The sequence below is a fragment of the Falco punctatus genome, assembly GCF_963210335.1.
Source record: "Falco punctatus genome assembly, chromosome: 3".
NCBI lineage: Eukaryota > Metazoa > Chordata > Aves > Falconiformes > Falconidae > Falco > Falco punctatus.
Window position 1 is genome coordinate 23,009,272 of NC_137582.1, and position 19,016 is coordinate 23,028,287.

Genomic DNA, 19,016 nt, shown 5'->3' on the forward strand with positions numbered 1-19,016 from the left:
CCAGTGGCCAAGAAATCCAACATCATAGTGGCTTACTAGAACTAGTGTGGCCAGTAGGACTAGGGAAGTGATTGTCTCCATCTACTTGGCACTGTGAGGCTGCTTCTCAAATACTGTGTTAAGTTCTGGGCCCTTCACTTCAAGAAGATATTGAGGTTCTGGGGTGTGTCCAGAGATGGGCAATGAAGCTGGTGAAGGGTCTAGAGCACAAGTCTTATGAGGAGCAGCTGAGGGAACTGGGATTGTTTTGTCTAGAGAAAAGGAGACTCAGGGAGGACCTTATTGCTCTCTGCAGCTCCCTGACAGGAGGCTGTAGGCAGGTGGGGGTCAGTCTCTTCTCCCAGATAACAAGTGACAAGGCAAGGGGAGATGGCCTTAAGTTGTGCCAGGGAAGGTTTAGATTAAATAATAGGAAAAAGATTCTTCGCCAAAAGGTTGTCAAGCATTGGAACAGGCTGCTCAGGGTGGTGGTGGAATCACCATCCTTGGAAGTAGTCAAAAAACACATATATGTGGTACTTAGGGACATGGTTTAGTAGTGGACTTGGCAGTCCTGGGTTAATAGTTGGACTTGATAATCTTAAAGGTCTTTTCCAACCTAAATGATTCTATGATTGACCACATAATTTTAGAAACTCATAGTACTTAGCTAGTGTGCTCTAAAGCAAGTATCTGAAGGCGCTGTAATAGCCTGTGATGACAGTCAAGCATATTGTCATTTTTCTTAGTTCCTGAGGGAGAGGGTGCTAGCACAGTTTCAGAAACTTGGAAAGTGGTCTGAAAAATATTCTGGTTTCAGATAGCATGCTTGGAAAAGATGGAAAGAAAGCTGCCTCTAAGCTTACTCTTTCAGAAGTCTTCCTCACAAAAGAAAACCTACACAAGACTATTAGTTATTTATTTAAGGTGTTTAGGTGGTGGTTGTCCCCCCACCTCCACGCCCCCCCCCCCACCTCCCCCCCCCCACCTCCCCCCCCACCTTAAAAATAATTTCTGAATTGCTTGCTTTATTATTAATACAGCTGACTCTAAATATGCCTTGATCATTGTCTCCAACAACACTATACCAACTGAAAATCTGGAAGTGAAGCTAGGCACATTCCTTAGGGCTGAACCCAAAAGATTTTTGCTTTATCTTTAGAATGGAAGCAATTTTTTTCAGTGTTATGAAGGTCACTTCCCCATTCCCCTCTGGCAAAATTCAGAGGTAAGGCTATAATAATGTGGGGAAATCAGAACTACTTCCTGATCTTGGAATCATGTACACACTAGTGAAATAACGTAAAAAGTGAAAAGGAGTGTAGAGTACAGGATGAACAGGCCTTCCAAACTTTTAGGTAGGCAAGAGAACCTGTGACATTTAGCATTCATTAATATTTTTCATACTGAGTTTTTAACTGTAGGCTTATGTCTCATCTGTCATCTAAAATGTAGGCAGAAAAAGCTATTCTGTTTGCCATAGTATTTTGAGAACAATTGTTGAGCACATCAGAAATACTACCATAAGATTGATATTTTGGTCAGTCCTGCATAAGAATTAAAAAAGTTTGAATAAATGTCCTGAGTTTTGTCTTTGAAGGAATGATAAATTGATTGTAGAATAAGCTCATCACACCTTTCTGCATCTGCAAATGCACTTGTACTACTCACCCACCAAATTATTTTCAAAGGTATAAAACCATAGAAAACTGGACTTTCTGGTCATTGTAAAAGAAGGATCATAACACAAGGTTAGGAATAAAATCTAAAAGTCCAACTACAATCTGTAGCTAAATTTTGAATTGAAAATTTTGAAATCTATGGAATAAATAACCTGAATTTTCTTGGTATGGTTTTCAAAGCTATCAAACATCTTATTCATTGTATCGTTTTTAATAAAACAGACTACTAAGGGAAAGACTTAATGAAAGCTCTAATATTTGTTTTGTACAAAAGAAGATTGTTCCATATGAGCTATTTATTAATACATGCTAGTTTGTTTTATTGGCTTGTAGTCATCTCCTTCTCCAACCCTTCCTCCCCAGTTCTCAAATGCAAGTGTCATAGAAATTGAAGAAGGGGAGATTTGTACAGAAGCTTACTTCTTGGTTTACCTGAAGTCATAAAATGAAACAGAAATCTTGCCCTTTCAAGGAGCTAAGAATGGGTGTAGTGAGTAAGGGGATATTGTGCTTTAAAAATAAGCATGCTATAAATTTAAATAATGTGATCATATGTTAGAGGAACGACTGATACCAAATAGAACATGCACATTCCCTGGGCTGGATGTCCTAAGCAGAAATTAAGTTTAGGCTTTTGCACCTGAAAAAAACATTACTTTTCACAGCCTGAGCTGACCAGCTTATTAGCTCCAAGGCAGGACTAAGCTCAAATGTAAGCCTAGACACTGTATGAGAAGGAAAGAGCAAAAATTTCATCTCCAGAGAATTGCTATTACTTTCTTGAATTTACTGCTAATTTGCATTACTATTTTAGCTAGCTGTTCTCTTGAATACTGCCATCACAATATGATTACAAACCTTGAAATCTATGTTAAGCCACAAGATAACTCTTGGGAAGTGGTTTGAACTTCAGATGGGCAAATGCTTTGTGGACAAGGGTATACACTGATGGCATTGCATAGAATAGCGGATGCCACCATTCTGTCTGCTTGAAGTTTTGCTCTATTACTGGTGATATCCCAAACACTTCATGCAATAAATTTATTTTCAGAAATAGTGTTTAAACAAACTGAGATGTCTAATGAGAATATGCTGACACAATTTGAAGTGGAATAGAGTCAAAATATTTTATTTAGATAGTGAAATACTTAATTTTGATTTATTTTTTTTGAGTGTATCACATTTGTTAAATTCATATTCATCTAACTTTACTACACATATTTTCATAAGATGGCTGAAAAAAACCCACCACTTAACACTAAAATAAAAATGAAGTACTATTTCAGCACAAGGCACCATTTAAAATTCTTCAGACCTTTTATTTGATAAGGAGTTTCAAATTGTCATTTTTTTTCTACCTGAAACAAGAGAAAATGACTTTTTGCAGAAAACTCAAAGCAAAAGTTTCAGCTGAATAAAGAGAAGTAGGGGAGGACTGTACATTCCAGTAGACTATGTGCAGCCATTCACCAGGCAATACTGATTTGATTTTAGTTGTAAAAAACAGAGCTCTGAACTTGTCGTTTTTTTTCTCGCAACTTACTTTTAGTTGCCAGTCTACTAGGTGATTGAAGTTGCTTTCCATCTATGTGTATGAGTTTCTGTCTATAAAATGGAGATAACAGTATTGATGATGACATTATTGCGTTTTGCAAAGCCACTTCAAAGGTTAGCTAAAACGTCCTTTGTAAAAGCAAGGAATTTCTAGAACAGAATCCACTCATTCTCTCACTTGTGGATTGTGGATTGCCTGAATAGCTTTATGTCCTGTTTTGTTGGAGACATTTTTCCCTTCCCTCCCCTCCCTTTGCCCTTGCCCTTCCCTCCCTTTGCCCTTGCCCTTGCCCCTGCCTTCCCCCTTCCCCTCCCCCTTCTCCTTTCCCTTCCCCATTCTTTCCCTTTCTTCCCCTTCCCCTTTCCCCTCCTCTTTCCCCCCCCCCCCTTTTTTTCCCAAAATAGCAGTGTCTGAACATAAAGCTGTATACTTGTTGGCTACTATTTTATTCTAACTACACAAATAGCTCTGTTTAGCAATAAATAGAAGGACATAGATGAGTATGTTGACATCCTGAATGTGTGACTTATCTTTCTGGTTTTGCTGAGAAATATATCTTTATTTATTGGCATGATGGAAGATTGTTTATCTAAAGCTTATTCAGCTTCTTTGTAACTATAATGCCTCATTTAATGAAAAAGAGATTATTTCTAATCCAGACCTTCCTAATGAGCAAGCCAAGACAAAAGACTACAGTGATTGGAGTAATGTCCTGATGTTAAACAACACAGAGAAAAATAACAAAACATCTAGATAATTTTGTATAGTTGGTCTAGTGGCTCAGAGTTAATTTTCTTCATAGAAGCCCATACAATGCTGTGCTTTGGATTTGTGACTAAAGTAGAATTGACAACACACCAATGTTTTGGCTATTGCTAAGCAGTGCTTGCACAGCATCAAGGCTTTGTTGTTCCCCTCCCCCCCCCCCCCCCCTCCCCCCGTCCCCACAGTGAGTAGGCTAGAGATAGACAAGATGTTGGAAAGGGACAAAACATAAACAGCTGACCCAAACTGACCAAAAGAATATTCTATACTTTATATATGTATATCTTCACATTCAGCAACAAAAAATGACAAGAGGGGCTGAGGGGCAGGTAGCCATTGCTTGGAGACTGACTTGATTGATCTAATTGTAGGACATGGTTAATTATTGCCCTTGTAGCACTTCGGGGGGTTTTTTCGTTTTTGGTTTTTTTTTTTTTTTTTCTTTTTTCTCTTATTAAACTGACTTTTGAAGAGGCTTTATTTTGACTCAGGAGTTTTCTTGCTATTGCTCTTCCTATTCACTCCCCTGTCCTGCTGTCAGGGGTGGGGTGGGGGGAGTGAGTGAGTAGCCCTGTGGTGCTTAGCTGCTAGTTGGGATCAATCCACCACAATTCCCTACTCTTGTACTCTTAATAACTAATTTTCAGATTCACTGAAGTGATGGAGTATTTTTTATTTCTTCGAACCCTGAGTTTAGAAAAATACTCTTGGAAAATAGGTGCCTACATTATAGTTGTAGATGGTGGCCTGCATACCTTAAGCTTTCGTTTCATCTCTTGTATATGAAAGTAACAGGGTTCAGTGCATTTCCTGGTGCCCTTGGCAGTGTTCTGGCTAACCTGTTCACTGACCTGGATAGACAAAAACTCTTTATAGCCTGAGTGTCATGTGCTTGATCGTGATAGTGCTGTGCCTTACCAATAACGTGACTGTGTGGTTTCTGGACTAGCACTTGTATCCAACACTTGGTCATGCATAGTGGCCCATCTTGTCTGTTCACGCTTGTCACAGCACACCATTCATTGACAAATAAAAAGTCCCACAGAGGGCATGTCAATGAACGTGTGTTTGAAAACAAAAGTTTTCCATACAAGACCTGATAATTTTTAATCTTTTAATAATAAAATTTATTTGTTTGTTTTAATTCAGGCTTTCTGGATTGAATATTCCTCCTCCAGTTATCAGCAACAAAAACTGGCTCAGACTACATTTTGTAACAGACAGCAATCACCGATACCGTGGATTTAGTGCTCACTACCAAGGTACATTTAAAGAAACATATCTTTTGTTGTGGTTGTTTTTGTTAGAAAAAAAAAGGTGCCTGAAGTTGTAGAGGAAATGGAAAGGGCCATTTAAAAAAAAACTCATAAAGGTATAGTTTGCATAAATGATAAATACAGCTGTGCAACCTGTTATATCAAATCACAGTATGTTAGAGTATGGGTAGTGTATTATCTAGTATATCTAAATACAGTTATAAAAAAAATATACCAGATGTCTACTTCACTTTATACTGTGCAGGTACTTGGCTTTTAAAATGGTCCTAATACTCTGAAAGGTCTTGTGTAACTGATACAGAAATAACGTTATCGTTATAATATGTATTTGCCTCTGTGGTTCATATAAGTCATGCTTGTAAAACAGTGAGTAAGTTTCTATTTGCTAATGTAGCATTTAATCACTATTATCTCTTACTACTTATTTCTGAATGTACTATTAAGGGTTTAATTAACCTGTAAGATTCTTATCCACTGTTTTTATGAACAAGCATTATTTTGAGTAAGAGTGAAAGCATCTGAAGCATTAACTTGGGAATATCACCATTTGGAACGAGGTCATTCTGAAGATGAAGTGCTAATGAAAACTAACTTTGTTAGTGTATGGTAATACTGTCTGTTTTTTTCACAAGCATTACTGTAAATAGTATTTTTCAATATCTACAGCCTATCAATGGACCTTCAGGGAACAGTAACCCTTTTTGTGCTTTTCCATTTATCTAATAAAAAAAAACCACCAAAAACCACGTCATTCCGACTGAGATTTAGTTCAGGAATTTCTTTTACAGTTCTCTGTAGGAAATTTAGCATAGGAGCATGTTTTTTTTCAGAATCTGATAATATTAATCAACTAATGTAAAAATTGCAATTATCAAAATACTAGGACTAACTTTTTAATGTAATTGTTCTTTTACAACAGTGAGCTTTTTACAACTCTGTGTGATTGCCTCAGGTAACATATACTATGCAAGAGCAGAATAAATTTGATCAAATTCAGCAAGTATTGTATATCGGTGTCTGGACTTCCCAAGTCCATAGATGTTCTGGAATGTGTATTCTGAGTGAATTTAGGTAAAATGAGCCTTCCTACTGTAGCTCCAGGGCTGTTATAACTGTTTATGAAAAGTACTGACTGATTTTTTGCATAGTAACCTTTATACCAAATTTGATAAACCATACTCTTTACCAGGGAATCGGTACCTTATGGGACTGCTGAAAGATATAAACTAGGAACTTTCTGTATTAGGTCCTACCACATAATTGAGAAACTATGTGATAACTGTTTTGGTTGCTTATGAGTAATAGCGTGGATTGTTGAGATGCTAATTTTGAACTATCAAGAAAAGGACAACAAAGTATGTCTCAGATTACACACCTGCTTGCATTCCTGATGAAAGTGTGAGGTAATAGGTAATGGAAGAGAACAGACTTGTTTTCTGCAGTTCACATAAGACATGTGAGTTGGTAGGTCTAGGAGATTTGAATATGCTGTGTATCTTCTATTCCTCTTTACCACCTAAAGGTTGTAATGATTTCATTATGGGTTTTTTATTGTTATATTAGTTTGCTTATTTGATTTTTAATGGTATATTGCTAAATGTATGTTAAAGTGAACTCTAGACTAAGTTGTGAAATGCTGTGGTAGTCTACCATGCTTAAAATGAAGAAAATACCTTTTTACAGCTCTTGGGGGGGAAAAAATGTAGACAGTAAATAATTTCAGCATGTAAAAACATTAATTGTGCATACTCAAGCAAATATGATCAGTAAAAATTAACCTTGATAGTAGAAAACAGAAAAATGCATTGTCAGGTAATAGGAAGGAGTGGTTTCTGTGTTGATGGTAGGCAAAAGGAGAGCATGTGAGGAAATTAAATAAACTTTTTAAGAGTATTTCATATATTTAGAAAAAAAAATAAAGTGTGTAGCACAAAATATTTTAATTTGTTAAGACATAAAACCTTTATTTTTTCGGTTATAGACAACCCTAAGCTGTTTTTAAAAGATGATTTTCAAACAATAATTTTACTGGTGTGCTGATATGAGTTGTCACAAAAGCAGGTAACTGATAAAAATAAAAAAAAGTATTCCATAGAGCCATGTAGTACAGGTGCACGCACCTGTTTTTCTTTTCAATAATTTATTTCTGCATCACTTTTCAGACACCCTGTCTGTTAATCCTTTCAATAGCCTGTATTATCTATCACAGTACTACACTGTAATAACTGCTGTAAAAAATTCCTTTCCCCTGCATAATTACCATAGCTATGACTGTAACCTCTTTCTGACATCCTTCCTTGAAACTTAATCTTTCCTACATAGTACCACTATAACCAGAATTAGTTATTTCTTACCACTTCACCTAGTTTAATTTTCTTTATTCTAATTGCATCTTTTGAAAGAGTCAGACTCCAAATTCTGAACTTCAGAACACTGTAATTCTTAGTGCATCACTGCTTGGTATTTCAGTACTCATTTCACTTGATTGCTCCCTTGGCTTGCTGATTTTGTTTGCACAACTGCACATTTTGTGCTAGTATGTTTGGGTAGTGGTTCGACCCAGCATAGCAGCAAAGCACCCCTTAGCCACTCACTCACTCCACACCCACAGTGGAACAGGGCAGAAAATAGGAAGAACAAGAGTGAGAAAACTCATAGGTTGAAATGAGGATGGGGAAAATCACTCGTCAACTACTGTCCTGTGCAAACCAGCCTTAATATAAAACATTTAATTATTGATCTGAGTATCAGGAAAAAAAAAAAAAAAAAGAAAAATAGTTAAACAATTAGGAAAAACACCTTTCCTCTCACCTTTTGCATGCTTAATTTTGTTACAGACACTTTTCCTTCCCCTTCCTCTATCTACATCACAGATTACACTTTGTCTCTTCAGTGACGTGATGGGCTGGGCAGTGCAGGAGGTTCAGGTCAGGTATAGGAGTTTCTTTCTGCTGCTCCTTGTTCCTCACTCTTTCCTTCTGCAGTTCCTTCCTTCTTATTCATTTCCTGTGCTCTGATGTTCTTTGACCATGGGCCACAGTCTCTTAGGGGAAGAACCCACTCCAGTTGGAGTCCTGTCCTGTCCTGTTGAGTGTGTTACCAGCACTGGAATGGAGCACTCCTGCTCTGGCCTTGTTCCTTTCTCTCAGTGTTTATTGCCTTATCTTAAATACATTTTCACAGAGATGCCACAAATTCTGCTGATGGGCTCAGCTGTGTCCCATGGTGGATACATTGTGGAGCCAGGTGGAACCAGCTGTGACCAACATCAGACAGGTCCTCACCTCCTGTCACAGAAGTCACATTTGCAGCCCTCCCCCTCCACTAGTAAACCCCTGCCGTTAATACTAATTACAATAAAAATTGTTGGTTGTTTTATTAAAAAAAATACTAAATAAACACATTCTATGGATACTTTTTAGGTGGGATACGAAATAACCAAATCTTACTACCTTCTTTTTTGCAAGACAGGCTCACATGGCCTAGCTTAAGTGTAATATGTAAAGCTACTGTAGCCTAGACATTTGAAAAGACTGAGTGATGCAATGCGAAGTCTTAAAATCTAGATGCATTAAAAAACAAAACAAAACAATCACCAAAAGAAAACCTAGGGTATTACATAATCTTTCATAAACCTCCTTTTAATTTCATTAAACATATTTTGCCTAATTTCTTGTTTAAGGCCTTGCAAATACCTGTGAAAATGTTTAAATTGGTTTTACAGAACAAATGAAATTTACTGAGGCACATGAAACTATGGGAAACTCTGAGCGTCATAAAAATACATTGTCATGCAGGTTGTGTGTATTAATTTCTTTTAATAGGCATTTTCATTCAGAAAAGATATTGAATTATGTAATATTTAGAAGATCTTGGTAAATGATAAATCAAAGTGATATATGTCAATTAGAAGAGTACCCAACTTGTGGTGTCATAACCAAGACATTCTTGTTCTTCCTTGTCTGATCACTCGTCTTTCAGCACTTGGTTCTATTCACTAAGAGTTATTTGTCTCGATGTTTTCTGTCCTTATTGCTTTGTTAAAACTCCTTTTGGGTATAGAACTGTTGGATGAAGTAGAACTAAAGCTTCTCTGGATCTTCCCGAAGCTGCTGCTTCAGTGTTTCTTGGCACTGGTAATCCTTTTGCTGTTTCTAAATTTAGTTGTGATTTTTTACTCCATCCATTTGCAGTTCCTGTAAAACCTCTTTTGCTTGCTGCTTTCTGTTGGCTACTCTTTGCACTCCATCACTTATGTATGAATCCATAATATTATCTAAATGGACAGAAGGGATTATGTTGGCTTCACAGCTGCCAGTCTTACAAGCTGGCATACACAAATTTCAATATTCTTTGTGTCAAGCATACCCAGACTCTGAAAAGGCTTTTGGAAAAGAATTCTTCATTTTCTGGTAGTTAAACATGGCTTTAAGTATCCATAACTTTGCTATCTTTTGAGATAGCATCCTTTCTCTCTCTCTCTCTCTCTCTCCCTCCCTCCTTGTTTAAAGCTCTGGAAGGTTTCAGTAGTAGACCTACAGCTGCTACTTATTTAACTTGTGAAATCCATTTCTTAACTTCTTTTGCTTTCTTTCCTCTTTCGCTTTCCCCTAAGCCATGTACAAGCTTCTGTTATGAAAAAAATAGTATTAAATATACCAATTGAATGCACAATTGCATCTGCCTTCCATTAAGAATCTTTGTTTATAGGAAAATACAGATGAGGAGATGAAATATATCTATGAGCTTTTCAGAACAGAATAAAATTTAGCTATCATACTCATGTTGAAAAGCATGCAAATGGTTACTCTGCTTAGTACCTGACAGCCAACTATGTAGATCTGAAGTTGGATAAATGCCAGCACTTTTAATGAGTGATGCACTATGGAGAAAACAGATGTTGAAAATTTTTCTCTTTCTCTGCTTGGTTTTCCATTGTTCTTTTTCTTTCTGACATTTTATATATGAATAGAAATGTATCTTCATTCAGAAGTAATTTAAGCGGTTAGGCTTTTCTTAGTTTTTTTTTTTTTTTGTTGTTGTTGGTTTTTCTTTGAGAGAGAATTTGAAGCATTTGGCAATCAGGTAAAGAACAAAAGTTAGTAGTACTAAGCTGCCTCAGAACATCACAGCTAGAGTTGCCAGAAGGGGAAAACTGTCTTTATCACTCTTTTTCAGAACATCTAAGAATTTAAACAGAATTTGTCATACATTCTTCATCTCAAAAGCTGTTGTAACAAACAGTATACAGTACTACTGCCGGAAGCCCCAGCAGTCATAATGAAGTCTTAGGTGAGTTTCAGGTCAAAGACACCAAAGTGTAGATTGTATTGTACTGTAAGCTATAGGTTTAGAAACCTGTAGGTATCTAAATATCCATGAAATTTGGGGAGCTGTGGGACATTGTTCAGTTGTACATGAATACATACATATGTGTATGTATGTAAGTGCACTGATGTAAGAAATCACTGAGGTTATCCAAGATACTTTTATGTCAGTGGCAGGAGTATAGAGACTCTTCTGCCCAACAAACCAAGGTGTTGCAAACCAGTATGTTACAGAGCAATGAAACTGCACCAACCCAAACTATGTATGGGCAGCCGAATCTTCCCCATACCTAGCTAATCCTGTCGGTGCAGGTTGTGGTGTGTTTCAGCTGACAGCATGGTAGGGAATGGGTAGAGGTACTCTAGAATAAGTGAGACATCTGCCTGATGTGGGCAAATTAGAATTTACAGAAGACCATGTGCTGTGGTTTAACCTGGCAGGCAGCTAAACACCACATAGCCGTTCACTCCCCAGACAACAGGATAGGGGAGAGAACTGGAAAAAGGGTAAAACTCGTGGGTTGAGATAGGGTGTTTAATAGGACAGAAAAGGAAGGGAAAATAATAATAATTATAAAAGAATATGCAAAATAAGTTACACACAGTGCAGTTGCTCACCACTCGCTGACCAATGCCCAACCAGTCCCCAAGCAGCAGGCTGCCACCCCCTGGCTAACTTCTACCAGTTTTGCTGTTCAGCATGTTGTGATGTGGTATGGAATATCCCTTTGGCCAATTTGGGTCAGCTCTCCTGGCTGTGTCTCCTCCCAGCTCCTTGTGCACCCCTAGTCTTCCTGCTGGCAGGTCAGCATGCGGAGCTGAAAAGTCCTTGACATAGTGTAAGCACTGTACAGCAACAACTAAAACATCAGTGCGTTATCAATGCTATTCTCATCCTAAATCCAAAACACAGTACTATACCAGCTACTAGGAAGAAAATTAACTTTATTCCAGCTGAAACCAGGACACCATGCCACTCTGGGAAAGAAACTAGAATCCAAGGAAGAACACCTAAAATAGCAAGAAACAGCATATAGACAGCTGTAATGTCCTGCCCAAGGTGTGTACTTTAAGATGAATTAAACCACAACATTCCACTGACTACACTTAGTAGATTTCCATTTATTATAATAGTTTATAGACCTAGTGCAACTACAGACAGGCAGAAGTAGGTGTCTTAATCTCAGGTTGAATCTCACATAATAATAAGGGTTTTTACTACTAGGCATGTTCAGGGGCTTGATATTCCCTGGGAGAAATTAAGGTGCTGCTTCACTTGAGTTACATCTGTAGAAGTCAGATAGTTTTTAAATAAGGGCTGTGTCTGCTTCTGCTTAATGTAAGTTAGTTGCTGGTTTCGTTGATAACTTATTCAACAGATGATGGATTTATGAGTTTTTTTTTGACAGATACTTAATTCTTAGAATTGTAAGTCTGTGATTGCTCAGACCCTGAACTGCTATTGTCAAAACAGCCTGGATGGCTTCCTGATTTTGCAATGGATAGAGGAAAAAGGAACTCTTCTCTTCACAGAATGAAAAGAAATTGCCAGAGCTTCTGAGTGGATTATTTTTATTTTTATTTTGTCTACAGGCATAACAAGAACTTATATTACATACATTGTCACACAAGTAAATGTTTTTAGTAGATTTTCACACTCATGGGTCTTTCAGATCTGCTTCATCTTATACTAAACTATACTTTCTGAACAGATCTTTCACCTTTGCATTCTTGAGATGTCTTTAATTCAATATACACCCACACAATGACAGTGCACAGAAATACATTGATTTTACTGTAGTCAAGTGAGAGAAGAGAAAAAAATGCTGCATTTTGTTGACCCTCCCCCATTTTAAAATAAGTATTTTTAAAATTCTCCAAATTATAGGTTTTAATAACACCACTGTTGGCAGTTAGTTAAATTAGTTCTGATACTCTATACAAATCCGGAAAGATCTGTATCTAAAATTTTAATTCCCTTCTTTCTACTTCAATTGAGATCATCAGTCATTAAAAAAAAGTCAATAGAACTAATGTTAAATATGAAAACATGGTAGTCTGTGCTAATGTTTAAATTGATGGGTTGTAAATTAATTCTGAAATAAATGTTAAGTGATGCAGTAAAGAGTACTTCCCATTTTTTAATGATTTAACAGATGTTTCTTAATTTCATGCTTATCCTAAAGGAAAATCTCTAATATTTTAGGTGCATTCAAACATTTTAATATCTTTCTGTTTCATTTACTATTCTACACACTTCTGTTCTTTGTTTACAAAGGAGCAAAGGATGTTTTATATATGACTGACTGTAATTCCATCTCTTCTGTAGAAAGAAAAAAATGTACTGAATTACATTTTATTTCAATTTAAGTAATACTTAGAAAGAAAATATTTTCCTCACTCAAGTCAAATTTTGTTGGAAGGCCAGGAATTTATAAATTGAAATGAAAATCAACTTTTCAAACAAGATTAAAAAAATCCAGGAAAATGGGATGTTCAAACTGCAAAATCAATAGGTAATGTGAACAGTCCTAGTTTATGGAAAGGAAAAAATATATTTAAAGATCTGTGTGGTTTTAGTGAACCAATTCATATGTATATATGTGAAGATATAAATAAGTATTTATATAAAAATAAACATAATATCTATAATTATATATACATTTAAATATAATTATGAATATATAAAGTATATATTTAAATTAATCACCTAAGGAAACCAACTAAAATTCAAGAAAAAAACTCCATTAAAATAAATATTCCCTGGTCATGAAACTCTTCTGATAATAGTACATGAAGTGTAGAGTTTATAGGACCTTCAAAATACTTCATTTTGATAAGGACAAAACGTGAATAGATTAACCTGTGTATCTGTATGGTTCATGGCCATCAAACAGCGTAATATATTGCACTGATGACCTGTTCATGTCAAGATGAGAAAAAATTGAGGGAAAAACCTGGGATAAAACACTTGAGTACATTCAGAATATTTAGTGTATTGAGATAAACTGTTGGAACACTTGGTTTCCCTTTGAAAAATACTGATATTCAAATCCTCCCATAATATGCCTGGGCTTTTTCATTAAGTGATTTATTTTTTTCTGTAGTGAAAATTATTTCACTATAATAAAAAATGATAAGCCTATCTAGTTAGTATTTTAATAGCTTTGACCATTAGAAAGTTTACTGCACACCCAAGGAAACAAATCTGAAGTGGTCTCACTTTGAAAAACACATTTTAAATGTTAAACTGAACACTGTCAGTGACATCAGATGTATTAGAATTATTTCTGCTGGATGATTTACTCCCATTTCCTTCCATCCCTCCTCCCTCACTGTGAAATTTCAACTTTTTTTAGTTCTAGGAGGTAATTTTTGATCTTGGAGGGTTTTTTTTTTTGTACCATTAGGGGATAGCCACACAAAGAAAGAGATCATTTTGAAAAGAAAACAGACAGATGTAGAGAACTAGATAATGAGGTAACAATGTAGGATTTTGTTGTGTCTTGTCTTACTTCACATTCGTTTCCTATGTACTTTCTAATCACAGTGTATAAACTATTACGTAGAATTATCTGTTCTCTTTGTTTCTTCTTTTTGGCCTAAGGGCAGAGCTATTTTTTTAGTAGCTTGATAACATTTGCACTTTTGGTCAAAATCATAGGTAGGGTAGTTATTTAGTTTTAAATTTAATTGTATGAACTGGATAGCTATGTGTTGAGGCATACATTATGTAGAATATAGTTGTGCTTTTTTAAATGTTTCTCCCTCCTTTATTGTTTGTGAAGACTAATCACATGGTATGCATGAAGATTGAGTAATATGCTCAGTAATCTCCTGCCTAAAGATAGGAAAGTTATTCTTTCTCCAATAGAAAAAAAGTAGATCCAAAATTCTGCTCTGGAATATGAATATGGAAGTGACCCATGGAATATGTTATGTCAGAAGTAATTTCTTAGTGTTAAATAAAATACTATAGTTTTCGCTCATCTCCAGTATAGGTAAAGTTGAGGACTTTTGGCTTTACTCTTCAGAACTAAGTCTAAGATTATCAAATTCCAGAAGTAAAAGTACCTTTGGCAGAGTACCCCTGGAACTCTTTAGTAAAGAAGGAGTCAAATCTATTCAATGAATAATGTTTTAATGAATTCAACTCCATTTAAGGAGTGAAAGAATTTTCTGAACTACTTTTTCAATTTGCAGCTGTATTTTCTGCAACTTGGTTCCAGTCACTGGATCTTTTTTGTACTTTAAAATATGGGCTGCTTTGCTTGTGTACTGTATCAGTAGCAGTACCAGAAAGCTGAAAGAATGTAACAGTTTTTTCCCATTCATAGGCATCTGGAAATTAATTAAACATGTCCCTCCATTTAAAAAAGTGTTTTCACTGAAATGCAGTTGAGGCAATAAGCCTTGCATACTAGTGAACTTTGGTTTATGGAACTTTTTAATCTGCAAAATCACTAACTAGCACCAAAGAAATTCTCAGTTATGTAATTCCTTTAGATCTTCATTATGTCAAATTTTAGTACTATTCATATTTGAAGGAGAACTTGATAAAAGCCCTCCAAGAATCATGTTGGTCATAACTTCTCTGTTTCTACGTCTGTTTGAAAGTTGCCAGAACAACAGTAGAATATCAGTGTGAAAACTAAAGTATTTGTAGCATCTCCTAAGAGTTGTTGTTGTGTTTTTCAAAATTTACTCGCTTGGTTTTGGAGATGTCTATATATTTTTTGGCTGAATGCTGTATCAATATTAACATTATTTTACCTTCTCAGAAAATTAAATTAACGCAATTCACATTGTTTTATGCATTTGCAGTTCAAGTGTTATTTTTGTCAGAAGACTCATATTAACATGACCCATGACTTTTCCTGTATGTCACCTACTTTTAGCTAGTTTACAAAGCTTTGTCCAAGACTGATGAGAAGTTTACATGTCAACTGAGGTATGGAGTTTGAGAACTGGGATTAGGAGAAAAAAAAAAAGGAAGGAGAAAAAGAAACATTGTATCGGGAACATCAAAAAAGTGAGCTGAGAATTCTTAATGGAAGGGAACATGTAGGAGGACAGAGTGTCAAGTAAAGTGATTATGTTGGAGAGAGAAGTTTTGTGAGGAAAAGATTTAGGTGAGAAGACTGGCAATAATGAAATTGAACCTGAAGAGAATCTGTTGATTAATTATTATTTACTGCATAAGAAGATTTCTTGTATAATGCATAGCCTGGTTGGAATCTAGTCTGTACTAGCTGAGAAAAATTGGCTTGAACAGGTATCCAGGACAAACCATGGAAGGTGTAAGATGGTATATGCAGAGAGAAGTGACAAAATATTGTTCTGTCAGTGTCCTCACACTCCACTCTACAGCTGTGAATATGTTCCTTCCTGCCATGAAACAGCTGAAACCTACCAGAAAAACTTGGGTCAACAAGGCACTTTTTTTGCCCAGTATAGAGCAGACTGGCGTTAGGATCTCTTAAAAATAGTGTCACGCAGAGTTGGCTATAATTATTTTCTGTTATCATTTTGAAGAAGTTAAAAGGTAATTTGTGGATGACATGCAAAATTTAACTTACACTAAGCAGTAGCTTAGGGATCATAAGATCATAGGATAACTCAGGTTGGAAGGGAACCTCCTACTCAAAAGAAGTTGGATGTTGAGATAAAGTCAGGTTACTCAGGGATTTAGCCAGTCCTGTCTTGAAAGTCCAAGGATGGAGACTGTGTAATGTTTCTAGGCAATCTGTTCACAGCTTGACTGTTGTCACAGGGTAAAAATTTCTCTTTATACCTGCTCAGAATTTCTAATTTCAACTTACACCCTTTCCTTTTGTCCTCCCACTACATATGTACTGGAAGGCTCCTTTAGGTCCCCCTGAAGCAATCTTTTCTGAACTGAACAGGTCCAGCTTCCTCAGCCTCTCCACAAAGAGCAAGTGCTCCAGCCCCAACCATCTTGGTGATCATCTGCCAGACTCACTTCCATTTATCAATTTCTTCCCAAGGCCCCTTCTTTTTGCTGAGCCTCAAACTGGACATGGAACAAAGTGCTAAATAGAGGTGGGAATAAATTCTTCCATCAGTGTATCAGCCATGCTCCTGTTAATACAGTACAGGGTGCTGTTTGCCAGGGCACACTGCTGGCTCACATTCATGTTGCTATCCACCAGGACCCACATGGCCTTTTCAGCACAGCAGCTCCCCAACCAGTCAGACCCCAGTCTTTCCTGTTGCCAGGGGTTGAGTTTGCTCTTGTTTAATTTTATAAGATTGCTGTTGGCCCATTCCTCCTTCCTCTCTTAGGTCCTTCTGGATGGCAAGCCTGCTTTCAAACATATTGTCTATTACCCCCAGTTTGGTATTGCCTGAAAACCTAAAGACAGTCCTCTCCATAGCCTCCTTCTGGTCATTAATGAATATATTAAACAAGACAGGTCACAGGGTAAAGTCCTACAGCACTCCACTTGCTACATCCTCCAAGAGTACAGCTCACTAACCACAAACTTGTGACCCTTACTATCTAACCAGTATCTGTGCTCTGCTACTTGCCTTCCTCACTCCCCTCAGGGTCCTGAATTCATTTCATGGCAACTGCAGCCGTGGCTACTACTGATTACCACATCTCCAACCAGCTCGTCCTTGTTAATGAGTAACAGTTCCAGCGGTGCCTCACCCCTGGTTGGCCCATGCAGTATGACTATCAAGTAGTTTTCCCTGAAATCTTCCAAAAACCCCTTACCACATTCCCACCACATCTCAGTTACTCCAATGATGTCACCATTCAGTGATGTCATGTAGAGCTCCAGTTCCTTCCTCTTCTGTCCCAGACTGACTGCATGTGTATATGTAAACTTGAGACAGGGGTCTCTTCACCCTATTTATCATTCTCAAAATCTTTCAAATTCCTCTATATCTTTCATTTCCTTTCTACTTTTTTCCAGCACTGTGACACTTAAATATGGATTGTTATCATGCTTTCCATCATTCTTAGTGTAAACCTCTCATCAGCAGGTTGGCCAGAGTGTTGGCAAAGATGTTCTTGCTACACTTTATCAGGGGCACCTTTACTACTTCAAATAACAGCTGACTGTAGTCACTTTGTTTAGGTAGTGGCTTATTCTAGCAACACATGCTATTTGGACTACTGCTTCCTAAAACATTACTGTGTCAATCAATTTATCTTTAAGTGACTGGGCTCTCAGAGTTACAGTCGTGTAGCATTCCTGCTGCACTTATGGGGAGTTCAAAGACCTTAGCTTATGTTGCTTCTTTATAAGTCTCTGCATAGCAAGCACTGCAAAGTTTCTTAATTTGCAAATACAGTGATGAGATCTGTTGATTATTACTATTGTCAGCAAGCTCTTATGTTCTAAGGCAGTCAGTATACTAAGAGCACTACAAGTCCTCAGGTCCATACTTAAGAGTGCTTAAAAAAAAGCACTCCTTAGTGCTTTTTAAACTAAATATTAGGAAAATAGTAGAGGACAAAACAAGAGACATGCTGCTGTATAAACTGACCTTCACTTTGACTCCTGTTGTTGCTTTGGCCTCTTGGCATTTCAGAATAATGTAACAAAGTTCAAGAAAGTTCAGAGAAAGATAGCAAAGATCATCAAACAGATGGGTTGTTTCCAGCTGAAAAGTGATTGACTAGTGTAGGACCCTGCAGCTTGGAAAATAAAAGATATGTGGGAGGAGGGAAGGTACACAGATTGGAAAGTCACATATCACAGGGATAGTACTGGAAGTAGTTATGTCCGGTTTTGATGCCAAGACTGAGGTGCATACCAATGAAGTGGCTTGCCCAAAGTTACCCAGAAAGTTGCAGGTGGAATAGGGCACTGGGTCTTTTGACCCCCAGTACAGGATGCTGAAAACTAGGCAACTCTTCCATTTTTCACAGAGCTGGAAGAATTGCTTGGTAATGTTGTTTTATTTTATAGTACTGCCTTGGCACACTAGGATATGTACAAATACTTAGGAAGAGAAACCTTGACTCGAAGGACATATATTCACACTAAATAAAGCTGACACAAGTACAAAAGGGAGCAGGAATACTGACTTTCTGAAAGGAAAAGAAACTGCTTTTTCTGTTCTCCTTCACCTGTGACTCCTTTCTCTTCTCTTCTTACTTAATAGTAAACATAGGATTAAAAGCAATACCTTTAAATTCCTAATATATATGCCTAGTATATAGGTATAACAAATAGGCAAATACTATATGTAGGTTTGTAGCTGGAGATATAAGAAGGATTTCATTTGTATGCAGCCTGGTGCTGAGTAATTTGTCTTTTCATGAAAGAGATATAAAAGCCACATGTTTAAATCATAATTTCCTCTTGAAAGTTCAAAATCCTATATATGTTAAATTAATGATAAAAATATAAAATTATGGTCCTGAAGGAAATGTTAGTTTTAAGAGACTGAC

At 36.8% G+C, this 19,016-nt stretch overlaps 1 protein-coding gene across 1 annotated transcript in view; it reads left to right on the forward strand.

Moving 5' to 3' along the window:
• The window catches only part of CSMD3 (CUB and Sushi multiple domains 3), a 740,574-nt gene that overhangs the window by 238,374 nt on the left and 483,184 nt on the right, over positions 1-19,016 (forward strand). Inside the window, exon 6 of the mRNA XM_080381544.1 lies at positions 5,131-5,243. Within this exon, the coding sequence (XP_080237670.1) occupies positions 5,131-5,243 (113 nt within the window). The remainder of the gene's footprint in view (positions 1-5,130; positions 5,244-19,016) is intronic.